General features: G+C 47.8%; 1 protein-coding gene across 1 annotated transcript; it reads right to left on the reverse strand.

The window, feature by feature from the left end:
- Positions 1-1,336: 1,336 nt before the first annotated feature.
- LOC8031696 (neprilysin-1-like) lies at positions 1,337-27,636 on the reverse strand. Its single transcript, XM_042290319.1, has 10 exons — positions 27,522-27,636; positions 23,823-24,163; positions 21,061-21,413; positions 20,573-20,873; positions 17,318-17,548; positions 12,436-12,759; positions 11,001-11,009; positions 10,645-10,883; positions 4,267-4,401; positions 1,337-1,663 (listed from the first exon to the last, which is right to left on the reverse strand). The coding sequence occupies exons 1-10, from the start codon at positions 27,634-27,636 to the stop codon at positions 1,396-1,398; spliced, it is 2,316 nt and encodes a 771-aa protein (XP_042146253.1). The 3' UTR covers positions 1,337-1,395.
- Between the last annotated feature and the right edge of the window lie 230 nt (positions 27,637-27,866).

A 27,866-nucleotide genomic window follows, 5' to 3' on the forward strand; every position in this document is an offset into this window, starting at 1 on the left:
TGGAGGACGGACACCTTGGCCACTTGCATTCTTTTAAGGAACACCCCATACTGAAGGCGAGGTTATAAATATGGGTCAAGCAAGGGACGGTAGAATTAATTACACGCTTTGCAGGCCCGATCTGAATGCCATGAACGTCGTTACTTTTACTGTTTTTAAAATGGTTAAACACTGATATTAATTCACTGTCGGCGTCAATTCCAAATTTTGAGTGTTGGCTGAGTCGCGGACATTCGAGACCGCGAAATTAAGTCGTTTAAGATACGCCCATCAGGCCCTATTAAAAAAGAACCCAAGATAGACCCCCATAACGGATAAAACTTAGGACCAGTTCATTTAAAGCCTTATACCATATACCACCTGAGCTAGCAGCCTATCTGCGAGGGGACCGCTGTCCGAAGAGTAGGGGCCCTAAACTCGTCAAACACAAAGTTAAATCGAAAAGTTCGCGGAGCGTTCCGATTGGACGCTGACGAAAAAAGCGCGAGGTCATCGTCGTGATAGTCTAATCAGCGCGCTCCGTGAACTTCGGCCCCAACTTTGTGTTTGACGAGTTGAGAGCTCTAGGGGCCCTAAACTCGTCAAACACAAAGTTGGTGCCGAAAGTTCGCAGAGCGCTCCGATTGGACGTCGGCGACGAAAAACACGAAGTCATCGTCGTGATTGTCCAATCGGTGCGCTCCGTCGACTTCGGCCTCAACTTTGTGTTTGGCAAGTTTAGGGCCTTAGGTGTGCGAGGAACAGCTGCGCAATGAGCAGCTGGGTGAGACAGCAGGTTTTCACGTGAGATATCATCTACGTCAGACTGCGTCACACATCACACCACGGTCATGGAAGGCCAACGCAGAGCCCGCTCGCCTCTTTGAACAGTCCAGCGCTCCCCGGTTTTTGTCGGCATAATAGGGGAGGGGGGCTGAGCCGGCGGCTTCGCCAGAGGGCTTTTGTGCCTTCTTTTGCTGCAGCCCCCCAGACAAATTGTGTGACACATGTATGTCTGAAATAAACTACTCTATTCTATTCTATACTCAATTTGTGTAAATTTGTTATATGTTTTTACGTATACTTCGTTTCAGCCCAAGTACAGACGCATCCGACGCTACGAGCTAAGAACCAATCAAGCAGCGTCAAAAACGCAAGCCTATTTTGTTTCTGATTGGTTCAGCGATGATAGAACGCGTATAGAAACACGACGGACACTATTGTGCGCTTTTGACGGAGTCTGATTAGACACATCAACTCGTAGCGCCGGCAGCGTATAAGACGTGCCCAAGAAATAAAACGAGAAAAGATGTCGATTACACCAATCACAATTGAAATCATAGTTTACGGTATAAATAAAAGCGCGAGCATATAATAAACAGTATATTCCGCCGGGTCCATCCGGCCAGCGGATCGTCACCATATCCTGCACTTGGCGGGCGCGTTCATCTTGGCGTCGTCGGGGCAGCCGAAGGCCTCGGCGAACTCGAGCATGTTGGCCACGGCGCCGTTGCACAGGATCTGTCCCAGCGAGCGCCTGCCGACGCGTAGGTCCAGCACCTCAGCGAACGTGCCCACGTTGTGGCAGTGCAGGAAGCAGAAGCTGACGAAGAGCAGCTGGTCACTCGACATGTCCGCCACGTCGCGCAGGGTCTTCCGGCGACCGCTCTCGGACTCGTGCGCCCTGCACGTGCGCTTGCCGCATAAGCACCCTCCTATACATAGCTCGCCATAGCATAAGAACGGCGTCTCAGACGCCTTTTCTAGTGATCTTCTGCGCACTGCCATCTTTGTCTACTGGGCTGTGGAACGAGCTCTGAGCATGCGCAGATGCTCGCAGCTGTAGAATATCAGACGCTGCGCACGCGTCCACAATCGGCTGACTCAGCATTTCTGGACAGGATGGAAAGCGCCGGAAAAGGCGCATAGACCCCTTTTGAAAGTCATGTGACGATTGTCGGTGGTCTGAGCTAGAGTCACCGAATCCCGGTAAGGCGGCGCCATTGCCTTCCCAGGCTGCTAGCCGGGCAGAAACAGATACTAAACATGCACGAGACCAAAAGCTCGCGAAACGATTCGGTCTTTGTAACCGTGACAATCAGGATTTCGATCCTTTTAAATGTTCGACGCTTTTAAAAGGGGTCGTTCCGAACGAGTCGTGCCAAGATTGCCATATGGCGTCATCGTAAGAAAGCGTTCCTCGTCAATATACCAGTCTTTGGCACTGTGTATGCAATCAACTTATCAATCATGCTCATCTCCACCGATCGCTTACAATAATGTTGTTCTTTTCGCGTATTTCGAGAGAAGAAAATTATATTTCAATGCCTCCATCGTCGACGCCGCATGTGGAGGCCTCGCGATGATGTGCGCTTGTACCGTTAGAGTATGAATATCAAAATCTCGGTTGTCTTTACGAAGTAACCTGCCACTGGGAATTCGGATCTTCTCGCAAAGAATAGAAAAAGATCAAGCCGGATGATCTGCTTATATTTTATGGACAAAGGTGGCAACCATATTGGAGCTACTTTTCCTGGGCCCAGTGCCTTTAGTCTGAGCCACGGCACAAGGGCGGAACAACCGACACCGCGGAACGTGCATGTCTAAAACTAAATAAGAAGGTGACAAAGTGGAATTACATTTTGTTGTGTCTCACGTCCGAGCGAAGCCGTCGCTACAAACGAGAACAATAAAACAGCGTCGAAAAAAAAAAAAAAAAAAAACGTCATGTTGTCATTAACTTCCTCTACGTTTTCTGTCATCTCCATTAATCACCAGCTGCTCGAGCCAAAACTTAGCGAGTTGTCACACTCGTAAGTTTTCTGATTTTTTTCTTTTCATGGCGCTAAAACGTGTCGAAGAAATTTCGGGGTATAATCCGAACGCGATTTCATGCCCTCAACGATCAAGTAAATCTGCTAAGAGGCAGTCGTACGGCTGGCGCAACAGCTCGTTCACAACAAGGCCGTAGTGCTGCACTTTCTCTACGTCACTTGCGGGGGGCCATACGCGAGTGGGGCACACATTGGACGTGTGCTGCGTATTAGCCTTCGGATAGGACTCATGTTCAATCAGTGAAAACACGAGTCTCAGTCGAACGCTGACGTTGCACTGATGGCTGGCCTCCGATAGGTGACGTCACGTAGAAAGTCCAGCCCAACGGCCTTGTTATGTAGAAGGGGTTACGCGAGAAGTACCGCACGGAAGTAGAATGTCACAAACGCAATCTCCGCTGCGAGACTTTAAAAATGTTTTCCTTCTCTTCCTCGGATAACTTTGAGACATTTCATCCCCGAACTCCGATGTCCGTGGAGAACAACGTGTGGCTCTCTGAGTATAGCGAAGCCGCGATCGAGTCTGACTTATACAGCACCCTTTTCTTAAGTTACGACGTCGAAATATGACCGCAAGTCAGCGGCACATCCGTGCTTCGGTGGTTGCAATGTGACTGATAAAATACCCCTTAAAGATTGGACACAAACACTGCGTGAGCACTCGGCTTGGGCTCAGTTGCAGTCAGTGCCTTAACGGGCATTCGGGTTGAGCTTTCTACAATCGCTGCAGCGATTGAAGTGACTGAGTTCTTACAATGTGTGGATATACAGCACATGTCCCGTATACTGCCACCAACAGCGCGTGACTGATGACCGTTGGTGGCATTCAAAATCAACAAGGGCCACGCGATCACTTGCTCTCGTTGCGAGTTGAGAGAGCGTACATTATTTTGAAAGGTCAGAGCCATATCTAATGGCCGTTACAAAAGCCCCAACAACTTTTGGTCTAATGAAGGTGATGTACGTGGCACTCGATCTAGAGCGTCGGCCGGGATCGACTCTAGACCGCACTGATAGACTGACTTTTAGAAAGGGGGATGGACGAACGCCTTTTTCGTATAAATTACGAGTGGGGTTTCGTATTTTTCGAGTTTATTTTATTTAGAATTCAGGGTGTTTTTTCGGGGTTTACAATTTGCTGCAGATTCGGCATTTTTCAGTGCTCATTTTTGCTGTCAGACATAAATATCGGTGTTTATCGCGGGCTTATGTTGAAGAGAACAGGACAAGGGCATGGAGTTTCCAACCTTCAGGGAAAAAACCGGTTCGAGGCTTAGTTTTTGGTGGTTTATCGTTATTTACAGACAAAAATAAATCCTAGTTATTAGCTAGACGCTGATAATCCATTCCGAGACGCATTTAGGGAAGCTAACCAAATACGTTTATGATCCCTTTCACCAAGAACAGGCCCCACTTGAACACCCCAAGAACGTGGGTGTGGGCGGGCCCTTACCTGTGCGCGAAGAAGGCCAGTCGCAGACCGGCGCTCACGGCCATCAGGCGATGGAGAAGACGGCCAACGTCCGCGGAGTCGTTCAGGAACTTGCGCAGCTGGGACGCGAAGCAGCCCTGTCGGATGCGGTACCTCCTGCGAGAGTACACGCATAACTCTGGTACACCTCGCGTCAAAAATCCAGTGTTGGACAAAATATTGGATAGAAGTATTTAAGTTAAGTTACTAAATACCTGCTTCATAAAGTATTTTCAATACTACTCAAATTACTTTCCCTGTAAATTATCTTGAGTAGAGTACGAATACTTAGAAATGTAACTCAATTATTTTTGAAGATACTTCCGCATTGCGTAATTGGTATCGACGTCAGTGGCAAACACTATTATACGGTTGCGCCAATCTGGATTACTAGAATGGTTTATTAGCACGCAACAACACAAAACGAAAAAAAAAAAATGAAGCGTCGCATAGCTTTTTTATGCAGTCCAATTATAAGGAGCTGGATATTGTCACGAATGATAAATGATGGGGCGGCGAATAACTCAAGAAACTAAACGTTTAATGGGGCGAACTTGTGCCCAAAAGCAAAATAGAGAAAGGCTAGCGTCACAGGCGTCGATGTCGGAGAAACAGGATCGAGCGCTGGGACGAGACTGACACCGGACCGCGATGCGGAGCACCTTTTGTACCCGCGTGGGTTTCGGTAACATTCGGCGTAGAACGTTCGGTGCGTAGAACATTCGTAACTCGATCACACGAGAAGGTTCTCGAACTTTCCCGAATGTCAAGTTGAAATAATAAACAAAAGAGGAGTCAGCTCCCTGGAATTAAACCCGGAGGCTCCGTGCGAGAGCCAAGCGCGGTAACCATTGGGCGACGCGCTCGCTCGGCAACGCGCATGGCAATATCACTAAAACAGGTTACAAAACATTTTTTTGGGGGCCAGAAATAAAGAGGTCGCTTTACCTATAATGACATCGTTGAATATCACGTCCTGCGGCGCACCTTAGACTCATCGTTTAACTAAAATTCATATTCCGTATATGGGGAGTTCACTATAAACGAACTTGGGATACGGATATGAGTGAATGGATAAAGAAGAGAACCTATATAATAGCCACGGCAGTGGTCGCACCTTCTTCAAGTAGGTTGCGTTCAGAAAGGTACTCAACGTTGGGGGACACTTTGTTGGCGTTTTGAGAGGTCATCCAGCTTTTAGTTCGTTTCCTTTCCTGTTTTCTGCTGATCAATGTTCGCTTTCAGAAAGTGCTCGCGAGAGCAAGAAGTGACGGACTGACGACAAAAGGAAAATAAGCAAAAGAAGACCTCGACGTTTTGCCGTAGAGGGGTTAAATATAGAAGCAAAACAAAAATGTCACTTTTTTTTTTTTTTTTTTTTTTTTGTCCACTTCTCATTTTCTTCTATTTGTTATTTCCTTGAGATTCAAGTCTACATTGCTGTCGCAGGTCGTTTCTTGGTCTGCGTTGCGCCTCCAATATGGGAATCTTTACCTCCGTAAAAACACCTCTTTTGTTTGAGGAGCTTTCGGGGGAAACTCTAGGAAACAAAAGGCGCCTTTGGGAAGGCGAGGGGAGAACCTTAATTGGTACGAACTTCGGGCTGAAATATGAGTCCCAATCGGCACAAAAGCGATGTTTTTTTTAAACGAGCTCAGTCAAAGTCACTGTAGCTAATCGGAGCTAGCAACAGGATTCGGCTGCTCGAAAGAATGTTCACGTTTGCTCGTGCCACGCCCACGCAAATTCATCCTGAAAAACTCGGAAAATGGCGGAATGCCAAAAATGTATTTGACATAATGAGTACAAGAAACTCAGAAAGGTAATTAAAATAGAGTATCAAATACTCTCGATCAAAAGTATTTTCAAGACAACAAGATGCTTCAAAAAGTATTTGAAATACAGTATCTTGAGTAGACTATTTGAGATAGGCACAAGTCTAAATCACGGCAACCTCTCCCACAAAATGGTGCTTCTCGTCGAAAGTATACCGAGCGCAACGCAGCACCAGTCGGTTTATTGTAATTATTACATACAACTGAAAGGCCATAAGATAAATTACTACTAAAGCGGCCTTAGACGGGGTTCTTAGCCAAGCAATAAAATTAAATACTCGCATTTTCCGGGCTCCGAAGATTAAATTTTAAGCAGTGTTTGTAGGTTGACGTTACGACGAGGTGGAAAAACGTCTATCTTTTTGTTATATATTTGTTGTGTTAAGTGAAAGTAAACATTTTAACCATGAATTATACCGGCTTCTGAAAAAATCTGACCTAGAAACCTAGCCCTGAAGATAATGCATGGCCAGCTGTCGGAAACTGGTCGCTTGGGAACTGTTTTCCGTCCGTCGATGTCGTTCGGCGACTTCGCCACCAAGCCTCTCGACACGACGGCCGGACAATTATTTTTATATCGTTTTCCACGAACCGCATATGACGTTTGGGAAAGAAATGTTTATTCAAGTAAGTTTCACTCGTAATTTACTTTTTTTTTTAATGCACCACGTTGCAGCGAACCATACGAAACACCTGCCGCGAATCGAGGCTTTCACCATACCAATGGTGGACGGAAGGCTATTTCTGTACCCGTGGTGCATCAAAGCTGAGTGAATCAACCAAACGTTCGTAGTACACTGCCACATGCCTTTACATGCATCTAATCACCTTTGTTGGGAGATCTCTGAGCTCGCACAATCTGTATGCCAGCTACTTGTCTCGGGCGCGAAATTATAGCCGTGCGTATCAGTCAAGTGTGTATGCGTGCTACTGTACGGTGCGTAAACATACGATATCTCTGTACTTATCTTTTTGTGTCATTTAAAGACTTCCGCGTTTGTTATCGCAGGCCGTTATCAATCCGGTAGTAGCGCCATATATCCTCTCAATAGACGGGCAGATATCTTTTCTTTCTTTTTTTTTTAATAGCAACTCGGGTCTAAAGAAGCGTGCAGGGTGTAGCAATAGCAGTAAATTCACGTACTGTACCGCCAAATATAGGCTAATTCAAACACTTTGACTGCTTATGACTGGAGAGGTTAAAGGTCCGTTCACACACTTGCGACCGAGTAAGACCGAGAGAGACCAGACCGGTTTTTAAGTCTCTTACGACGTCTTAGGACCGGATGCGCTGCAGCGGAGCTGGTCCTAAGACATCCCAAGAGGCTTAAAAACCGGTCTGTTCTCTCTCGGTCTTATTCAGTCGCAAGAGTGTGAACGGGCCTTTAGCACTCCTTTTAAGCCTCTTGTGGCGGATCACGACCTGATGCATTGCTGCGTAGTCGGTCCTAAGAAGTCACAAGAGGCTTGAAAACCGGCCTTGTCGCAGTCGACCGCGTAGTCAAACACAACTGTGTGAACGGCCATTTACCGCAGTGATTGAAGAAAGTTCGCTTTCGCGACGAGAGACGCTATATATGACGTGTGTCGTCAAAAGAGTTCAGGCCCGTTCACACACTTGCGACTTCTTAGGACCGGAGAAGGTAAAAACCGGTTTTTAAGCCGGTCGTAATCCGTCACGAAATGCTTGAAAACCTGTCGTGTCGAAGTCGGTCGCAGTTAAATGCAAGTGTGTGAACAGGCCTTTATTGAAACTGCCTATTGTTAGGTGGTGTTTCCCGTTTTTTAGCCCGTTTACAAGTTTTAGAGTTATTGTTGTTGTTTTCTTTTTTCACAGAGTTCGCCCCGGCGCTAATTTAATTTTGCCTAATAGTATTTGGCGCAACCATCGGTGCGGCGTTAGACATCGGCCACGGTTAACAAACACAGGGCACATCAGTATGCATATATGCTAGACAAGGTAACCCTGGAGCGAGGAAACAAAAAAGGACGGTCAGACACGACTGCGTTTGGAGTCTCGTGTATCTCCGTCCTTTTTTGTCCCTTCGCTTCAGGGTTACCATGCCTATCCTTAGCGAGTTTGCCTGCCTACTTGATTTAACTGCAGAGAGGCACCTTTCTGTGGTGAACGCGACGACACATTCGCACCGATTGAGATATGCAGCGAAAAGTTAGAAAAAGGGATAAAAATTCTCCCGTTATATCTTTGATCCGCATTAATATATTCAAAAATAACAAAACAACACAGAAAATGATTTTTTTTTTATGCGCTGATGTAAGGATTGCGATACAGTTATTACGACGAACAGAATAGCTTTAGTCTTCTCTTGTTTAATTTTCACAATATCAGGAATAAGGGGGAGGAGGAGATTTTTCTCTCTTACCCCCTATTACCTGTGATTATGCCTTTCGGCGACGGTTACGATAATTCGAGTTTGGACCTCACATTCTTCAGTGGCGACAGCCGCTACAAATAGAGGAGCAAGTAGAGTGAACAGAAGCATGAGAAAATAAAAGCTAAAACACATATTTTCTAAGCGCACGCGGTTTCGAATTTGCATATTACTCTTAGCAAAACAAGGTAATCATTGGGCCATCAAACGAGCTCGAAGTATGATTCTGGAATTTCCTGACATTAGTTTCTATGTTAAAAAATAATAGGAGCACTCGAAATGGGTTTACTTTAACACAAAGTACTCGGGAAATAGAAATACTAACTTCGGCAGCAATATTCTGAAAGCCTGCCGCTCTTCGTTAACAGATTTATGCTTCGCGTGTCATATGTGTAAGCACATTTTAATATTTTATAAGGGGTCAAAAACATTTGCTTTTTATATTTTGGTACAACTTAATAAAATGGAGTTTTACTCCCCAGCGATAACACCTCCCAATGTATCTACGCCTTGTGGAAACCTCCGAAATCAGTACTTTCCTTGCGGATTTAAGAACATAGCAAGTTCGCGTAAACATCTATATATCTATATTTTTGTTGCACTCGACTAACGAGTTGGGAGGGTTGAGCAGCAGTTGCAGAAATAGTGACTTTATTAACCTTCGCACAAAAAGTCTCGCCGGGCAAAAATATTTTCATACCAAACGGTCGTTCTACTTTACGTGTAACCATATATGGCTCGGCGTCGGGGCTACAGCTTTTTGCTTGTATTTTAGTGGTTTGCTCATTGTTTTCGTTCAGGTTTATAATGCAAGAAATAGCGGAAATTCTTGAAAATGGCGATGAAGACGCGTCCACCATCTACAATAAACCACCTGAAACTAGTATCAACTCGAATGAACGCTGGTGATGAAGATTCCGGTTGATTAATCGACAACTGGAGCGGGAGGCATCTGAGAGCCCTAATCGAAACAGTCCTGCAGATGGACGCCAGCTGGTGGACGTTGTGCCAACGACTCGGGGAAGGACGGCCAGAAACAACATGACTCAGCATGTTGTAGTTCTGGGACTATGGAGCAAGCTAGGAACTCACTCGAACAAGCCACGCACTCGTCGATGGAATGCTGGCGACCTACAAAGAGATTCCTTCCTGGTACAGACTGCTACCGATAATTCTTTTCAGTTTGGTACTGCGAGCTTTTTTCTTTTTCTTTTCTTGGCTGTCGTCGGGTTCTTGGCAGAGGAAGTAAGAAGATACGCAATGCTTTTTTTTTTTTTTTTTTTTTTTTTACCGTACTGTTGATTAAATTAGGTGTTTTGCTGGAGTGTTGAGTTTGAAGGGATACAACAAAGTTCCCGGCAAAGGATGCTAGTCTGACAGTGGTGATGGATGGCTGGATGGATGCTGTACCCTTTATAACGGGCGGTAGCTTGCGCCGCCTAGCTTAGAAAATGGAGTGGTGGCCAACGCTATGCGTGGATACAGTTTGGTACACGTGCAATTTCTGCACTGTGCTGGTTTTGAAATCTTGAAAAAGTACGACAAGCCGGCGATGCTACGCCCTTTGATGGACCTCCTGAAAGCAAGATTTGCTCAACACCCACAAACGGTGGCGGCTGCTAGAATAACTACGTGGTATACTTTATGGAATACACGGGTTTTGAAGCACAGTGTCTCGTGGGCCTCTCAAAAGACGGATGTCTAGAGGCTTTACGGGTGGGCGAAAAACGCAGACTCACTGTGCTGCGGATGCAAGCGCGGCGTCTGCTATTCCGCAGAAGGGAGCCACCGCGCATGCTCAGAACGCTTTCCCCAGCCCAGTAGGCAAAAACGGTAGCGCGCAGAAGATGATTATTGGAATGGTCTACATATTAACACAGTGTTTTCAACAAAAAAAAAACCGCTTTGCCCACACCAGGTGTGGGCACTGCGTGTGCGCAGCAGATACCAAATTCGGGAGGAGTGAAGCGCATGCGCATGCACAGTACCGACAGCAGCGCCACCGCAGTGGCGTGTCGTCAGTGAGATGAGTTGGTAACGTAACGTTGGGTGAAGCAATTCATAGTGACGTAAGAGATGGGAACCGGGCGCCACCGAAATACTGGGCGCTAAAACAGACGCTGGTGCCTGACCTGAGCGTCTCGGCGGACCACCAGTTGTCCGGCTTTCCGACGCCGTCCACCTGGCCACCCTCGTAGTCGAAGGCGTGCGTGAGCTCGGTGCCCAGCATGGCACCCAGGGCGCCGTAGTTGACCGCCGCCGGCACCCCGTACGAGTAGACCGGGCGCACGAGGACGTCCACGTTGAGCAGCAGCTCGTTCATGGAGCGCACGTAGGACACTTCGAACTGGAGGAGCTCCTCGTCGCCGGACTGGGAACAGATTGTGGGAAGACAGTTGCTGAACACTGTGTTCCGTTCACCCCTAAGCTGAGAGTGCGGTGGGAGCTACCGGCTCGTCGAACCAATCAACCACCTTCCGTACGTCACCTGACTCCCCTCTCTGCGCATGGGTACGTGCGAGGGCATGATCACGTGACGAAGAGATAGACGTATGAGCGGTCCAACGAGCGCGTAGCTCCCACCGCACTGTCAGCTTGCGTGCGAATAGGGGCCCTTTTGCTGCACCGGCGAAGCCCTCAATTCTTTACACTTTAGCAGAGCGAACACCTGAGATGATGTGAGGGGGGACGCGCCTCCTCTCCAGTGTTCGCTCTGCTACAGTGGAAAGGCTGGGGGACTTTTTTTTTTTTTTATTGAAGTTCGTTCACACAATGCACATTCTCTGCAGCATCAAGGCTGGTCTGACGAGGCCTTGATGCGCCGCTATAAAACAACAATACAACAATTTATCACTGTCGGCAGCCTAACGAAAAATAAAAACACGCTTCAAGTAAGTAATTAATGTTATAAAAACAAGCGTTTGCAAAAAAACACAAAAAACATTGCAATAGCATAACAATAGTGCAAAATATAAGTTCAGTTTTAATTTATTTTTCAGCTGATCTTGAGTTTTATTTATCTAAACTTGCTTTAAAAGATGCTTGTATTTTCTTGGGAAAAGCCTGGCCAACGTTTAAGAGAGGGGGCAACTCGAACCAAGATTGTTTGCAATATAATGGCGGACACATCCTGCGCAGGTTGATTGCCCGGCCGTGCGCCTGCGGGAGTTATCACGTGGCAAGTAGGATGGCGGGCGCAGAGGCGGAAAAAAGGTTCGGAGGCGCTTGTTGAGACGATGGACGCTTTCGCCTCCTTGCAACGTTTATTAATTCGAAAGCATTAACTGTCCCATGGAGCGAACTGACGCCATCAGCTTTCAAACCACGCCAAACATTGGCCAAAAGGAGCCTAAAATCCCCTTTCCCAAGTGAAGCCGACTTCTGATGAAGTATGCTCCCATTGGCTGGCGCGCGTAATCAAGGAACGAGGCTCCCATTGGCTCTCCGTGCGGCGTAATTCCAAAATAAAAAGTCACTAGAGAAGCCCTCTCCCTGGCGGCGCAGCCCACGCAGCGGCGCGGCCGCCGGTAAGAGGAGGTAGCGGTGGTGGCAGAGCCACAGCCTGCCGGGGCAAACTCCAGAGGAGTCGCACGGCCCAGCTCAGCGCGGCGCGTCCTCTTCACAAAAGCGCGCGCTCAGCCGTCCGCCGGCGAAACGTGGCCGTCCACGCAACTACGCCTCAGACGAACTAAGGGAGCGGGAGAACGACATTCATGCTTTCTCATTTAAAACTCATAAGTGCTTAGGTGTCCTCGGACTTTTGCAAACGGCCCACGCGCCCCATACGAGGCTTTACACATTCCGTGTAAGAGCTCGAGTACAATCTGCGGATTCAGCGTGTTCGTTGCTTGGCTCGTGTCGGGGACCCACTAACGATGACGTCATGCGTGGGCCTTGTCTTCTAGGCGGGGTACTGGCAGTACTGCCCGTGCCCGCGTCCTCACCGGGGAGGTGGCGTTGTCCCGTCGGTCGACGGTGTCTCCCAGGGCCTGCCTGACGGCGAGCCAGTTGTCCACGAACGAGGGAGACAGGTCCGGCAGGCGGGCGTAGCGCTCGTACTCGGGCGTCTTGCCGTCGAACACGAAGAACTTGGGCAGCGTCTCGCGGAGCGCCTCGAGCTTGGCGAAGGCCGCCACCCGCGTGGCCGGGTCCATCCAGGACGCATGCCGGAGCCGGTCTTCCAGGGTGCCCCGGACGCGCTTCACGACGCCCAGCACGTCGAACACGGCGTCCGGGGAGAGCAGTACCTGCGTTTGTTTTTGGGCTCAGTAGAAAGTTTGAGATCTTAGATTCGAAAAGCGTCAGAAAACAAGGACAACAGAAGGAATAGACGAAACCAGGGATGGGCAGTATTTCAAATACAAGTATTTAAAATACGTATTTCAAATACTTTGTGTATTTTGCATTTGTATTTAATTACAAATTGGGTAATGTATTTGACGTGTGTATTTAAATACTAAAACGTGGGTATTTCAAATACGATTGTAATTAAATACAATTTTGTGGGCGAAAATACATTCCTCGAATTTATTGTCACGACTCATTTTGCTCATCCTAAGACGTGTCCAAAGCTGCTCTTTCTTCATCTCAATGCCAACGGCAATAACAAACCAAGAAACTCTTCATCTCTTGATACACTAGCCCTGCGGCGGTTCGCGTCTCGCTCACCGCGGGTGCCGGGCATACGTGCCTCTATTACGTTAAATAAATGTTATTGCCAAAGTTACAATTCTTGTTTTTATGCATGTGGTTGTAAGATATAGTCTCCATCTTTTATTCGGCCATGAGGCTGTTTTCTTTTTCTCCTCCGGCTTAATTTTAAAGGCAGTGTCCAGAGCAGGAAGAAAACAACGTTCTGCACCGAATGCAGTGTCTCTCAATCAAGCACAAGCGTTTAGTGACTTTGTGATTGCGGTGCTAGTCCAGGGCAAGAATAGTGACGAAATCGACGTTCACCGGCAGACTGGCTAAATAAGTGCCTGTGACAACTTGTGATGCTTTCCAGCCTGATTTCCATCCATATTTTTCCCTGGAACTTTCTAAATGCGCGGGTCGTCAGATCTTTCATAACTGTGCGAGTTGCAACAATAAAAGAATTCTCTAGCTAGTGCTGCGCGTCTTGGTCATCTCGGTTCTTTGTTGGTCTATACCAAAATGTAATCGACAAAAAAAAAAAAAAAAAACTGCTTGAAGCTCTGTACTTTTTTCACCTATTAAGTCCAAGCAGATTACATCTTTTTTTTGTGATTATATTTCTATTACGTTACTGGAGCCTCGCACACTAACTCTCGAGTGTGCGATGCAAGATTAAAATGGGATACCCAGAAACCCGTTGCAGGTGCCCTGAAGTCACTGACGCAAATTTTGAGGAATGTATTTGGAAAAGTATTTGGAGGGAGACCAAATACATTTGGTTGTATTTGTATCTTGTACTTAAATGCTTTTTTGGAAATGTAATTAGACTTGTAATTAAATACAGTTTTGACGAAGTATTTTGTATTTATATTTTGATACATATTTGCATGTATTTTGCCCATCCCTGACGAAACGATGCGCTATTCCTTCTGTTGTCCTTGTTTTCTGGCGCTTTTCGGATCTAAGATGTACCAACTTGCCCAACTCGAGATTCTTCTAGAAAGTTTGAGTACAGATCGTTCGATACCTGCGATAACAGTACCCGATAACGACAAAATGCACGCGCAAAGGCGTCCGCCAAGTACCCAGTATCGTTATCGGAGTTATCGGAACGATCTACTAAATCTTCCTCACATCCCGACGTTGCTGCGTTTTTTTTTACACCTTTTGACATATAAAAGTAGAACTACCGCACATCTTTCTCCGCGCTTGGAAGGAAATGCAAAGTTGTAAGTCGATATCACGAAAACTTGGTCACGGAATTGACGTATCTTGAGGCGTACACCAGTAACGCGGCAAACATGCTGTCGCGGCAGACACAAAAACGCCGTCGCCTTTCTTTTTTTTTTTTTTTTTTTGGGGGGGGGGGGGGGGCATTTGGTTACATTTGAGAAGAAAACCGCTGCCGCGGGAGCGGATTCGCTCCCGGCGGCGGCGGAGACGAGCGGGCGGAGGCGCCGGCTGCGGCAGCTGTTCTCGTAACATCCCGTCAAACATGACGAGATCGCGCGAGAGTTCCCACCTCGGGTGTCTCTCCCGGGCGTTGCTGCTCCCGGAAGAACGCGTACTCATGACGTAGGCAGCGTTGCGCTGCGCAAGAATGTCACTTCCGGTCAGCGAAACGCCTCGTTCGGCGGCAGAAATAGGTCGTTTTGCCTTAGCGGCAACAGTTGAGGGGATTCACTAGCGGATCCGCAAAGCGCCCGTTTCCGGCTTGAGCGGCGTCTTTGTCGCCGTCGGCGTAACTGCGCCCCGCAACGCTCTCCGCAACCCGCTAGAATACCCAGAACTCTACAGTCAAGGCCATCCGCTTTTTCCTTACGGAGGGCTTAGCGGAGGGGGAAACGTGGTCTACGAAAACTCCCTATTATGGGACATTTCCCCCCTAAATTTAGCGGGGTAATTTTTTCGCTAAAGTTAGCGGCGAAATTTTTCGCTACAGTTAACGGGGAAATCTTTCCGATAAATTTAGCGGGAAAATAGGGAGTTTTAGTAGACCGTTTTCAACGGCCCGCTACCGCTACGAGCGCGCGCTTTAGAGCATGCATCGAAGTGGCAGCGCGAGCTCCCGCTACGATTAGCGTGGCCTGAAAACACGATCTACTAAAACTCTCTAATGTTTCCGCTAAATTTAGCGGGACAGTTTCCCGCTAAATGTAAAGAAAATTTTTCCGTTATATTTAGCGCAGAAATTTTTCCGCTAAATTTAGCGGGAAATTTTCGCCAAATTTAGCGGGAAATTTAGCGAATATTTTTCGCTAAATGGGGGAGGAGGAGGGGAGCGTACAAATGGGGAGGAGGGGCCCATACCCTCCTTTCCTCCTCTTCAAGAGCTGCGCTCTAATTCGGCATTACAGAGAATTGTAAACGTCTGTTTTTTGTTCGCACCAATGACGCGGCGAGCAGGCTATCACGTCAGCCACGAAGGTGCCGTCGGCTCCCTTCATCCGCGCGTGCTTCTTCCCGAAAAACTTCGTGTCGTGTGTTTGAAGGTTTTCTCTATCAACTTACTTTGCACGTAATTTCCGCATATGCACATTGGAGATGGCGGCGCGGGGGGCTGCAAATACTACGGGCATTCACTTCTTTCGCGCCCGCTATCGTCATGCGGCACGAGCCCGTGGATGTGTCTCCAGCAGCCACAAACAACACACCTGGGACGAGCGGACAAGGCAGGGCCTCTGCGATTCCAAACAGCCTACCCAAGACACCGGCGGACCAAAAAACGTCTGAACCCTTGTCACGACACTCCCATCGTGATCATGGGTGATTTTACATAAAAGTGTGTATGGTTGGTGATTTGCCTCAAACTTGGTTCAACGCGTCGATAGACACGGCTGAACTAGCTCATATTGTAGGTCAGAATCATATTTTTCTCGAGAAGTTATTTTATTTCAAAATTTAGCCCTCATCGCTTTTTCACACTGCAAGATTTTACTGGCGACACCGTAAACGTGACGAACGATGTTGTAATATATGGGCAGTAGAACTTGTTCCCGGTGGGAAGTTTGTGGTGTGAATCGAATGGCGAGGAAACTCACTTCAGCAGACCAAGAGAAAATTATAGATGTGCGACATATTCTGTTTATTGGACCGTTTGCTCGACCTGAAAGTTTTTACAGCATATGACGTCACGCCCAAGGAAAGCGCGAAGAAATCTGAATATAAGTTTTGGCACAGTCGCGGGTTCCTCAATACCTATTCTTAATCTGGAGATACTACATAGCATGCCGGGAAGAGTAAATCACGGGTATTCTGAAAATGTAGTTAGTTAAGGTAGTGGAGGGGGGGGGGAGGTCATTTTGACAAAGAGATCCACGGACACCCCTCCGTTTACCACAGTGTACATCCCGGGGCAACACGTAATGCTGCCCCGCGTTTCGCTAAATTTGCCAGCAAATAACTGTAGGGGACTGCCCAACACCGCCTAAGAGACAAGGCCGAAGTGCTCCTCCGGTGACGTCACGGGCGTTGGCTGATGGACGCCGCGATGCCCTATGGAAGTGAGCAAATCGCGCGTGAATTTGCCGCCGTACGAACGAGTTTTAGTGGACAGAAACGCGCCTAGTAAGCTAAAAGTCAATTTATAAACAACATTTGGGGTCGGAAGCGTATTTTATTGCGCAGAAGGCGATCGAGCGCCTCGTGGTAAGGCAATAAAAAACGACTTCTAGCATGACGAACCGTCGTATGAACAATGTTTGATAGTTAAAACTTGATTTATGGGACAAAATGCCAGCTATAAACGAATATTGAAACACAAAATATGTTTAACGGCACGCAGTACTATTACTTTGAAAAATTATTGTCATCATTCATAATTCAGAAAAAGAAAAAAAAAAGCAATACAAACATGCGGATACTATGACTTCTCGAGACCGATACGAGTGGTTTGTTCAAGCCGTAATATGGTGTGATTATGGCTGCAAATTTTAAATGCTATTATTTAACGTTTTCTTTTTTTATAGCATAGCTGTATAGATTTTGAGAAATACGTTCCACACACCAAGAGCCGTAGCTTTCATGGCTTCCGAAACACACTTCGCTTAATCTTGAAAGATCCTTCAACGGTTCGACATATTGAAGGCCGAAAGACCACTTTGAAACTAGTTATCAGTTGCTGTGTGAATTACATGTGTTCAGACTGGAGACAAAGCTTCTAGCACGTACCTTGGTGACGAATCCCTGCCACTGCGGTCTCATGAGCCTCTGGCCGAACGAGCGGCAGTGGCTGTGCACGTCCAGCGCCGAGCAGCGCCCCTGCGGCCAGAGGGTCTGCGTCTCCGGCAGGCTGCGGAACTCGTGGGACGTGTGGCAGCCCAGCAGCTGCACAACCCGCCACCCGAGGTACCAGGACGAGAGGCCGTTGGACACGTTGTCCAGGAAGAGCGTCAGCATCGCCTGTGCGTGGTTGCCCGCTCGGTCCGTCGTACAGCAACGTTGACGCGAGCAAGCAATCGGAGCGCCCCGGGAACTGTAAGGCACTACACGTAGTGTTTGATTTTAATCCGAAGAGATTTTATCGTAAAACGTTCTTTGGCTAGGCGTTCGGCATATCGTGCAGCTCAAAAGTGCAGCCTAGGTATACATAAAAGCGTGGCAGCGAGGCTCGACACTGATTGGTGAACGGATGGGAGAGAAGGAGTGCGGTGCTCGACGCTGATTGCTTAACGGGGAGGTCATGTGAATAGGGGTAGAGTGATGAGAGGGAGGCGAGGTGGGAGAGGAGGAATGGGTTAGAAGGTTCTCAAAGATCACCAGGTCTATCACTTCGAGTGTAGACATGCCACGCATTAAATTATTTAATGAAGAGCGCCGTGAACGTAGGCGTTTTACTGAACAGGCTAGACGAGCTGCTAAACGATAATATAAACGTTTGTGATGCTAGACGTTTCACGTATGAAATACAAAACTTGAAAGAATAAAACAGCGATGACGAGGACGGGAACATTACATATTTCATTTAGCAACAACTTGTTGCTAAATGAAAGATGTCCTGTTCCCGTCCTCGTCCTCGCTGTTTTATTGTTTCAAGTTTTGTATCTATTAACCAACACGCTCGTTTTCAATTGTATGGAACGCAATTGCCTAACAATTTGTCAGACACTTAAAAAAATAGGGGGTGCGGTTAGACAAGCTTTGTCTTTAACATGCGTTTATTAGACTCGGCGGACATTAAATAAGGGGATGATAGTCAGGATAAGTTGACTCATTAAATAAAATCTCAACGTTTTATTCACTGGTTTTAGGGTTCATGTTGGAATAACTTTTAGAGGCCAGAGCAATTAAAAAGACTGCGAAAACATAATAATTTTAAGGTATTAATTGATCAATTATCCTGTTGTTGTTTTTTTACCCGACTTAAAATATAGAGAAAAAGAGCACATTAAGCCCTGCCCACAATGACGCTTGGAAGCGTGACATAGTTGGTTTAGCTCACGTCGTCACTTGTGTCATCAGTGCACCTACCAAGGAAACGTTGCCGAGATGGTGACATGATGATTGAAACAACGACGTGGGCAGGGCTCGCGACGATCTTTTCAAACGCAAATTTTAAATCGGTCGAAAAAATTGTGAAAATTTATCGATTAATGCATCAAAAACCATTATTTTTCTCGCATTATTTTTAAATCGGCCGGACCTCTAATAGTAATGGCCGTCAATATTTCGATTCATGCACGACCCTTAACACTAATAATTCATAAGTTCATTAATAATATTTAGTTAATTAGTCAACTTACCGCGTGATTATTATCCCACATCTGATTTCTACTGATCCTGATAAACAATGGCAAAGACAAAGCTCGTCTAACCGTCACGCCCTATTAAAAAAATTAAAATTAAAATAAAACACCCTGCATACAGTTCGTAAACTTCAAACAGGGCAGTAAGCCCCATAATGGTTACTCTCGGTCTTTCTGCAAACTGCGGTCTGGGAAGCTGCAGCGAGATCTTCTGGAGGATCGTAGAAACTTGTTTACAATTTGGCAAATACATCCGTGTTGTAAAAGAAAAAAAGTAATAGCTTTACAAAAAAGCATTAAAACAAATAAGCAAAAGGATGGCGGTGCTGTAGGCCTGTTTCAGGAATCCGAACAAACTAAGATGTAGATGGGTTTAAGATGCAACACTAAAATAATTTGAGGCGTCTTACATCATGTGTGGCATATTTGAGGGGTTCGTGTCTGCAGAGAAAATGCGTGCTGGATGTTTTGGGCGCCTCGAGCAATACACTCGAGAGCAAGTACCACCTCAATTAAAAAACTTAAAACAAACATTTTCTACACCATTAGAAAGTTATCAAGGAACTAAGGTTCTAAATAAAAGAGAAGTCGCTACTTTAATATCATCCGCCGTAGTCTCAGGTTTAATAATCGGCATATTTTTTCGGCAGTAAAAAATCAAAAGGTGGTGTTTTGACGCATGCTTTCTTTTCTTAGTCCCTATGTGACGCCAGAGAGTTGGATAGGGGATATTCATTGGACGCCCTATTTGAATGCACTGTTCACCGGGCATGCTCAGCACGAGCTCACACTCACCCACTGGCAATCCCAAGACCGCAATCTTGATGGTGCGGAATGCGCCTTGCAAAAGCTCTGTGGAAGCTTGCCGTCCGCACGCGCGCAGCAGCTACGCACCCAAGTATGGCCGCCAGTGAATACCCCCATAATGCCAGTAAGCACGATTCCGAGTGGGTATTTGAACTGTGCATAAATTTTGCTTCATATGCTCTCTTACGTTACGTTGGCATGTTCTCAGTTCCAGTCCGCTGTGCGCCCGAACGTGTGATGTGGCCCATGGCGAAAAATGATTGAAGAACACTGGATGCGCCATTGCGACCGCAAGAAAAGCACGCGAAGGAAAGAAGCTCATACCTTCTCTCCCCTTCAAAAGAAAGCGTCGAAGAATGTTGCTTCGTACGATCCCGTGGACTAGACACTGACAAAACGAAAACGGCAGGAAGATCCTTCACCTGCCCACCTCCAGCGCGAGCTTCCCACCTTCCACGTTGCATCGATGCCTCGTAAGCCTCAAGCCATCGCCTCGTATATATACCGACAAAGCCTGGTAGATCGCCACGAGAACCGGCCGCCGAAATGGAAAAGGTGGAGCGACAGACAACAGATGAGAGAAGAGTCACGTGACTGGCGCCCCGCTGCGGCGAGGTGCCAAAACACACTTCTCCCGAGCGTGCAAGTGTTTCGGGTCCTCGCCGCTGCCAAAGCTGTGCGCTGACGTCCAGGTTCCCCGAGAAATGGCTCTTTGATGCTCTGTGCTGCCAGATCTTTGCCAGGCTTTGTGAGTTTAGATGAGACCATGCTCAAGCGCAGCGGAAGGGCGTGTGCTGGAGGCCAGGCATTGGAAAGAGCCCCCCTGCCGTTCTTACCCCGTCAGCCTCCGAGTGCAAGGAGATAACGCGCCGACCTTAAAGTAGTGTGGGCTGTGGATGTGCACGATGTCGGTGCTTCGAATGCCCTTGCCGTTGGCGTGGTACTTGTCAAATGGATCGAGCCACATCTGGTACGTGGTGCCTGGTAGCACCGATATGATGCGCGTCCAGGGAACGGCCACGCTTCCTCCCTCGGGCGCCCTGGACACCAGCAGGCTGTCGATCCGCACCACGGTCTCCACCAGGTCCACGTAGTTGGCCTCGCCGCCGATGATCGTCGCCATCTTGGTGATGAGCGACTGGTAGGCGGCACGCACGTTCGCCTGCAGTACGGACCTGCACACAAGAATAAAGTTCTTAGACAAAAGCTCTCTCCGTGCTTCTTACAAGTACTGACAGTCTATGAAGTGCCGACTGCGCGATGATGACGTAATGAAGCTTATTTATGCTGTCGACTCGAGTGCCGTTGTAATCATTGATTCGGATTTCGCTCGCTGGCGTGGTGCAAGAGAAGCCTGCTCGCCTGTCGGGGCTGCTCGGGTAGAGCGAGACGACCCTGCGCCCGCGCTCGTCGGTGTCCATGGTGTAGGTGAAGGTAACGCCCAGGTGCCAGCGGATGTCCAGCTCGAGCAGGAAGTCGAACAGCTCGGCCAGCTGCGGCGCGGACCGCTCGGGCCAGGGCTGGCCGTGCAGCCGGAAGAAGCCGCGCATGGACCGCACGCTGTTGCCGTAGCGGGAGAGGCTGCCCACGCAGGACCGGTACAGGGCCACCAGCTTGTCAATCTGGGACTGGTTTTTCCGCGCGATCTGGAACGTCTCCAGGGACACCATGAGCATCTGGCGCACTTCGCGCTGGGCCTCCGTCAGCACGCTCACCTGCGGCCAGTGGATGCATTTCCAAGGAAAACGGTTTGCTGCATTTACGTTTCCAGTTTTATGCCTTTACGGCATGAGATGCGTTGAAGACAATATTGGCCAGGAAACAAAGCGTAATTTATATAAATTTGAATTTCATAGTTTGTTCTGGATATTGACTATGTTGGATCCATATCCACCCAGAGCAGAATCTACTCAATATCTCAGCAGCAGAAAAAAACACGGCCGTTATTGGTCGAGCCGTTTATCATCGATCGGTGCACTGTAACGGGTTGGCACCTTCAACGGTCCTCAGTTCAATCAATGACTGGGTCAGAAGGGGGCCCAATCCTGTGGATGAGTATTCGATGCAATTTCCTCGGTGGTCACGAAAATGCCAGACGTGTTCCTTGCTTCGTGGCCGGCATCCAATAACATCTATGGGAGTCACAGCTTTCAGGAGCATGGCCCGATGTCGGAGTATCGAAATCGGAGTTTGGTCGGTCGCCGAACTTTGCTGATTGGCCGATCATCTGCCTAGTGATACGTTGGCAATGGCCAATTATATAATCGACATTGCACGCAGCTAGGGTATCCACTCGAGAGTGGAATTGTTTCTGGATACAAAGAATTCTGTCTGTACCACAAGGTACAGACAAAATAAAAAGAAAATCAATATAAAAAATTACAAATATAAAACAAATGCCCTTTGACATTCTTTAAAGCATATTCCCTACCTGGGATTTCGCTGTCGCCCCTAGCATTTTGTTTCAAATTGGCTTCTTTACAAAATTATCACCTACGTATTTCGGCCCTATTCATTTATTTTAATTGGTTTAAACTTGTTATACCGTCTGGGTGGTACAAGAAGAGAGACAAATGTTTATTTCTTTTTCGCTCTCACTCAAAAACTGAAACCAAAAGTGTACCGCAAGGGAACTATTTGGCACTGTACGCCCGTTGTCTGACCTAGATTTACACAATGGGATGTGTTCGCCCTAGCGTTAAAAAGTACTTATGGATCTGATGCATCAGATGCATCACTAAACACAGGAGGAGGAGCAATAAACACTGAGAGGGAGAGAAATATGCGGAGCGCAACTTCGTCTGCTTCTTGCACAGGTGTTGCGATGATCTCAGAACGCCGAACTAGTATTGGCTGATGAAAAAAAATAAGAGTGGGCAGACCTCGAGGCATCTATAGCATTGAGGTCTACCCACTATCCTTTTAATCGGAGCTTAGCGTCGTTCTGACGTCATCGCAACTCCAGCGGAAAAAGCAGACGACTAGCTCTCCGCATAGTATCAGGGTTGCCAGTAATTATTTACTTCTTGCGCGACAGACGCGGCGTTCGAACTAATGGGACACTTCCGGACGATTAAAAACCCAATGTAGAAGCTCTGCCTCCAGCGTATACGCTCGTTACCTTAAGCCGGGGCTTAGCTGCGCGTACAACGTTCTCAAAGGCAGAAAGCTACGTCGCTCGAGGTGGAGCGTCTATTGGGTTATTCACCTGTCAGCGACTATAATTAGTGCTAATTCTGCGGCCTTATTATGTACCGTACTATATCGATATACACGGAGGAACCGGGTTCAAACCCTGCTCGACAATGTCCTTTCTTTTATGATTGTGTACTCTTCTGGAAACGTTCCAGCACATCCTCGACTGTCATCGTGTGTTCTAGATTGGAACACTCCTAAACTAACCGCGTGTATAAAAGCAGTGCTAACGGGCCGCTTTGATACGGTCGCACTACCGTCGCCGACGCAAGACGCGTGGTAATTTTCTCTTTAGTTTCTAGGCACAAGTTAGTCTCATTAAATGTTCATTTCAGTTCTTCTTTGTCAAACGTTTTTATTCGTAACACATTGGTCGAACGCATTACCAATACAACCTAGACGATAAGGCCTAGGTGCTCATGACGTCATCGTTAGTGGACCCCCCGACACGCCCCAAAGCGGCAAACACGCCGAAGCACGAAAAGGGCCGCTGCAAAGCGGCAGGTGCGTGCATCCAGACGCGTCCAAATTCGACGTCGCGCTCGTTGCGAGACGTTGCAAGACGCGCTGTCGACGAAGCTGACGCAAGGTAGGGGGCCCTGCCTGGATCCACTGTGAGCAGACCTTGTCTCTTAGCTGGTATCGGCACTACCGCCTCCGACAAGGATGCGTACGCCTAGCTGCTTCTTTGATTACGAACCGAACCACGGAAACGATCTACTACAACTCCCTATTAGGGAGTTGTAGTAGATCGTTTTTCTCCTCCGCTACGGTATCCCCGAAGAAAACACCGCAGCTGCGCATGCGCGCCGCCAGCCTTCCCTGCATAGTTCAAGGTCTTGTGGCGGATTGTACGGAGCGCTATCCGGGTGCTTAGCGGGCTGCGGAAACGGTCTACTACAATTCCCCAATATCCGAGCAGTGCTTACCTGGTACTTGTCCTCCCGCAGCGGATGCCTCCGCCTCCATCCCTCGCAGACGAACTCGTAGAAGTTCGCGCACGGCGCCGTCTCGTGGCTGAGGGACATGAGCAGCCGCCGGGAGACGTCGGCGCACGAGGGCGAGGAGCAGGCCTCGACCTGGACGGACGGAGCGCGGCTTGCGGCGGCCACGTCGACGGCGGAAGGCCTCGTGGACGCCTCGGCGCTCGTCCGGACCACGGACACGACAACCACCAAGACAAGGAGAAGGAACACCGCCGCGATGCCCACGTAGACGGCCTTGTGGTCGAACCGCACCGAACTCTGCGACCAACTTTCCGACAGCCGCTCTGAGTCGGACACAAATAAAAAATGCCTTCAGGTTTTGCATGGCGAGTGATCGAATGAGGCCGACTTTAAGATAAACAATTAGTGTACTCTTGTTGCATCATAAATGGCGTATAGACCTTTCCAATGTTTACAAAATCACAGTCCAGCGTGAGATCTTTACAGCCCAGCACGTGCGTGTTTGTCGCTTCGGAAAGCGAGCTAATGATGACTCATTTTAAAACTGCAATTGCACCATGGCCAATTAAGCCGTTAATAAACAAGTTAACTAACCGATTTTGGTTAATTGTTAAACATTGAAACGGTTATTCACCCATTTATTGTCCACCGAGCCCTACAGATATAGCGAAAAACGGCATATCTGCCACGTCTTTTCTTTTTTTTTTTTTGTAAGCTATGTAAAGTTTATTAAAGAATAAAACAAAAACACCCTGTATGTCTGCGTGAACCAGATACGCCCTAGAGCACTATATAGCTCCTACAAAGCAGAGTAGCGCAATCCTTTGAACCCCGTGTTTTGCCGACAACATGGCCGACAGAGCGGCTCGGCGCGAGTCACGTGGTACTCAGGGTTCCAGGAGGCAGCCTGCCCTATGGGAGAATACATGGAGATCGACATAACACGGCTGATTAAAAAACTAACGGCGAGTTCACATTTTTCAAAACTAGCCTGTCGTGAAGTTAGTAAAGCGCTAAACACTTTATCAAAGTTTTAATAATATCGGATGCGTGTGCAAATTTTGAGAAGGCAATTTCCAAGGCAATGGCGTTTGAAGCAGACGATTTTTGCTCGCAGCGGAGATGGGCTTTTCGGTTTGGCCGGAGCGGGTCACGTGAATGGTGTGACGTCGCCGTGTCGTCTGCTGCATGATGCCGCTCAGGCAATTTTTTTTAAAAAAGTTACGTTCTTGTATGGCACAAAACCTATCGCATATTATCCTAAAATGTTTCATTATTATGTCAAAAATGATTTCCATTCCGCACATCCCCACAAAACTGAAGAAACAACGATTTTCTCACGTTCTCCATGCATTTTTGACCGCAGTTGGAACCTCCGGGCGTTCGCCGCTAGTCGCCGAGAGACGGCGTTCTAGATTGCGCTACTCTGCTCCGAAGGAGCTATATAGTGCTCTAATACGCCCCTGTGGAACCATGGGTCTTTCCCTTCGAATACCCTGCTCAGCCGAGACTTACCTGGTTGTCAGAAAGCAGTTGTCGGTTAAATGTATTGTTATGAGCGTGTAGGTTTTAGATGGTTTAACCTCAATAGGATAATGCGCTGCATATTGTAACCATGTACGCGCTGCACGTTGTAACCATTATTTAAATGCCATGCTGTAAACTATTACAACTTTTTTCTTGCCTGATCTACGTGTGCTCATGTTTTCTGCTCAAAATGATGTGAAATAGTTGCTTTTTTTAAAAAATCTTATAAAGCATTACTTGTTCAGCCCACGTTGTCTCAGTTTTTGGACTTAAGTTCAATGTTAAAACAAGTGATAAAAATTGTCACGGCTTATACGCCATTTCTTACAAGTCAACGTCGGGTGGTCTTCGGAAGGTTGTGGCAGCCACGAAGGAATAAAAGATTCTCACCCCTTTGCGACCGTCGCTTGGGTAATTCGTCTCATAAATGAACACAAGAATGAGTGACAAGTAAAGCGAGCTGATAAAGATCAAAAAAAAGAAAAAAAAAAAAAAAAAGACGGGCAGAAAAGAAGGCAGACAAGTTAACCTGGGGTATTAAAAACATACTAAAACAATCTCGGACTTCAGTATATGCCGTTTCGTTTCATTATAAAATAAAATAGAAAAAAAAAAAAAAAAAAAAAAAAAACTGTTTCCGAGTTTTAGATATCCCTTTCAAATATTTAATGTTCGGCCTTTGCGACCAAGGAAATAAGAATTTCATTTAAAATGCTCACCATCCGACAAACCGAAAGTCGCAGCTAGTTCTACGCTGAAACAAGGTGCAATCCGCCTCTTTAAAGTCGCAATTGTTTTTATGTAAAGGAAGAGTAATGTAACTTGTACCGTCCAATACATTGAAGCATCACGTTGCTAACGATCGTGCCGCAGCGTAATTGATGCCGCGGTACGACCATAGGGTGCGACCGCTGGCAGGTCGTAGCTGTATCAGAAATCCTATGTGCACTCCACCAAAGCGGCACCAAAGATTCAGATTTTCGCGCGTGCAGTCGCGCATGCGCACACCTTCTGGATAACGCGCCACTGTAGTTGTGTCATCACGGTTTGGAGCCATGAGAGGGCGCCACCGAAACATCTCGGCGCCATTAAGACGATACCAAACACGGCATCTGGCCGCCGCCATGTCTCTGCTCGTGCGGGCAAGTACGTGCAATTACAAGCTTGCCAAAGCTATACGTTCACGCGCACGCTGCACATGCTTGCACGAATGAGGCACCAGTGAGGCGCCATGCTTGCAATTATCCATAGCTTCAACACTCATGGTAAAACAAAGTGTAGAAGCACAGCTGCAAGCACGTGCCACACGCAAGGGCTCTGAAAATGCCGCGGCACAGAAGCTTCTTGTTGGAACGTTTCAAGGCATTCTGGGGCCCTTGTCTACACGGCGGGACCAAGCGGGACAAGGGGACCGAGACATCGCTGCATGCTGCGATTGGCCAGTTCCGCACCGCAGACCAATCGCAACAGGCGTGTACGCTCTGATCTACACTGCAGAGAGTGTACTTTACAGCATTGGTGTGTATGACCAATACCACCTAGTAGACAAGGCCAGCGCACGACGTCATCGGTAGTGGGTCCCCGACCCATCCCAAATGGAAATCACTGTCAAGTTCGACGAGAGCACCGCAAAGCGGCAGACGCGTCCGCTTTGGCGTCGCCGCCTGCTAGCGTCGCGCGTTAGTTGTAAAACGCTGCGAGATGCGCTGGCGGCAAAACGTGATGACGATTTGGGGGGCGGGGGAGGGAGAGACGGGAGAGGGGGGGGGGGGGGGGGGGGGGGCGAGGCGCAGGCTTTTTCTTTTGGGTGGTATTGGTATGACGCGTACTTTGCTCGCCTTTCAAAAGGACGAACGCACGGGTGCTGGGATGGATTTTTCATAAATGTTAGTTGAAAGAACACATTCTTTTCGTATCGTTTCTTATTTTCCCTGTGTGGTTTCGGCGCCTTCAGCGGGGCTGCACGCTGATCTTTGACTTTTTACAAACTGAAATAGCCTCATCAAGGCCACCGATTAACACCCAGAGCCTCACCCGTTGTCCAGCCTTCGTTCTTCAGCGCAGCGCGAATGCAGTCTTTTGTACGGGTTTTAACAGGACGGGGCAATACCGACCGATGCACGTAAGGCTTGAGGCCGCCAGCGCCGCACTTACTCCTGGCGCTGCTGACGTACTTGCTGACCTGCGCCGAGGCACGCCGCGAGGACTCTGCAAGAGACTCCAGGGTCTTCGTTGGGCGGATCGTCCTGCTCACCAGGCGGCTCGACATGGCGACGAACGTTGGCGGAATTTAGATGTCACGAGGACCGATGCAGTCTTCCTCTTTCTCGGGAGGGAAGGGACAACGTGCATTCTGTCCCGGATACCATATTAAAAACAGCGCACAGGCACTGTGCTCACTGCCTGCGCGCTATTTTTAGTATGATGTCATCTTACCAAGTAGCCCAACTCTCCACTTTACTACAGATAATAACCCACGGACTACGCTTCTTTACTACA

The sequence above is a fragment of the Ixodes scapularis genome, unplaced genomic scaffold (genome assembly GCF_016920785.2).
Source record: "Ixodes scapularis isolate PalLabHiFi unplaced genomic scaffold, ASM1692078v2 PGA_scaffold1__304_contigs__length_218370807, whole genome shotgun sequence".
Lineage (NCBI taxonomy): Eukaryota > Metazoa > Arthropoda > Arachnida > Ixodida > Ixodidae > Ixodes > Ixodes scapularis.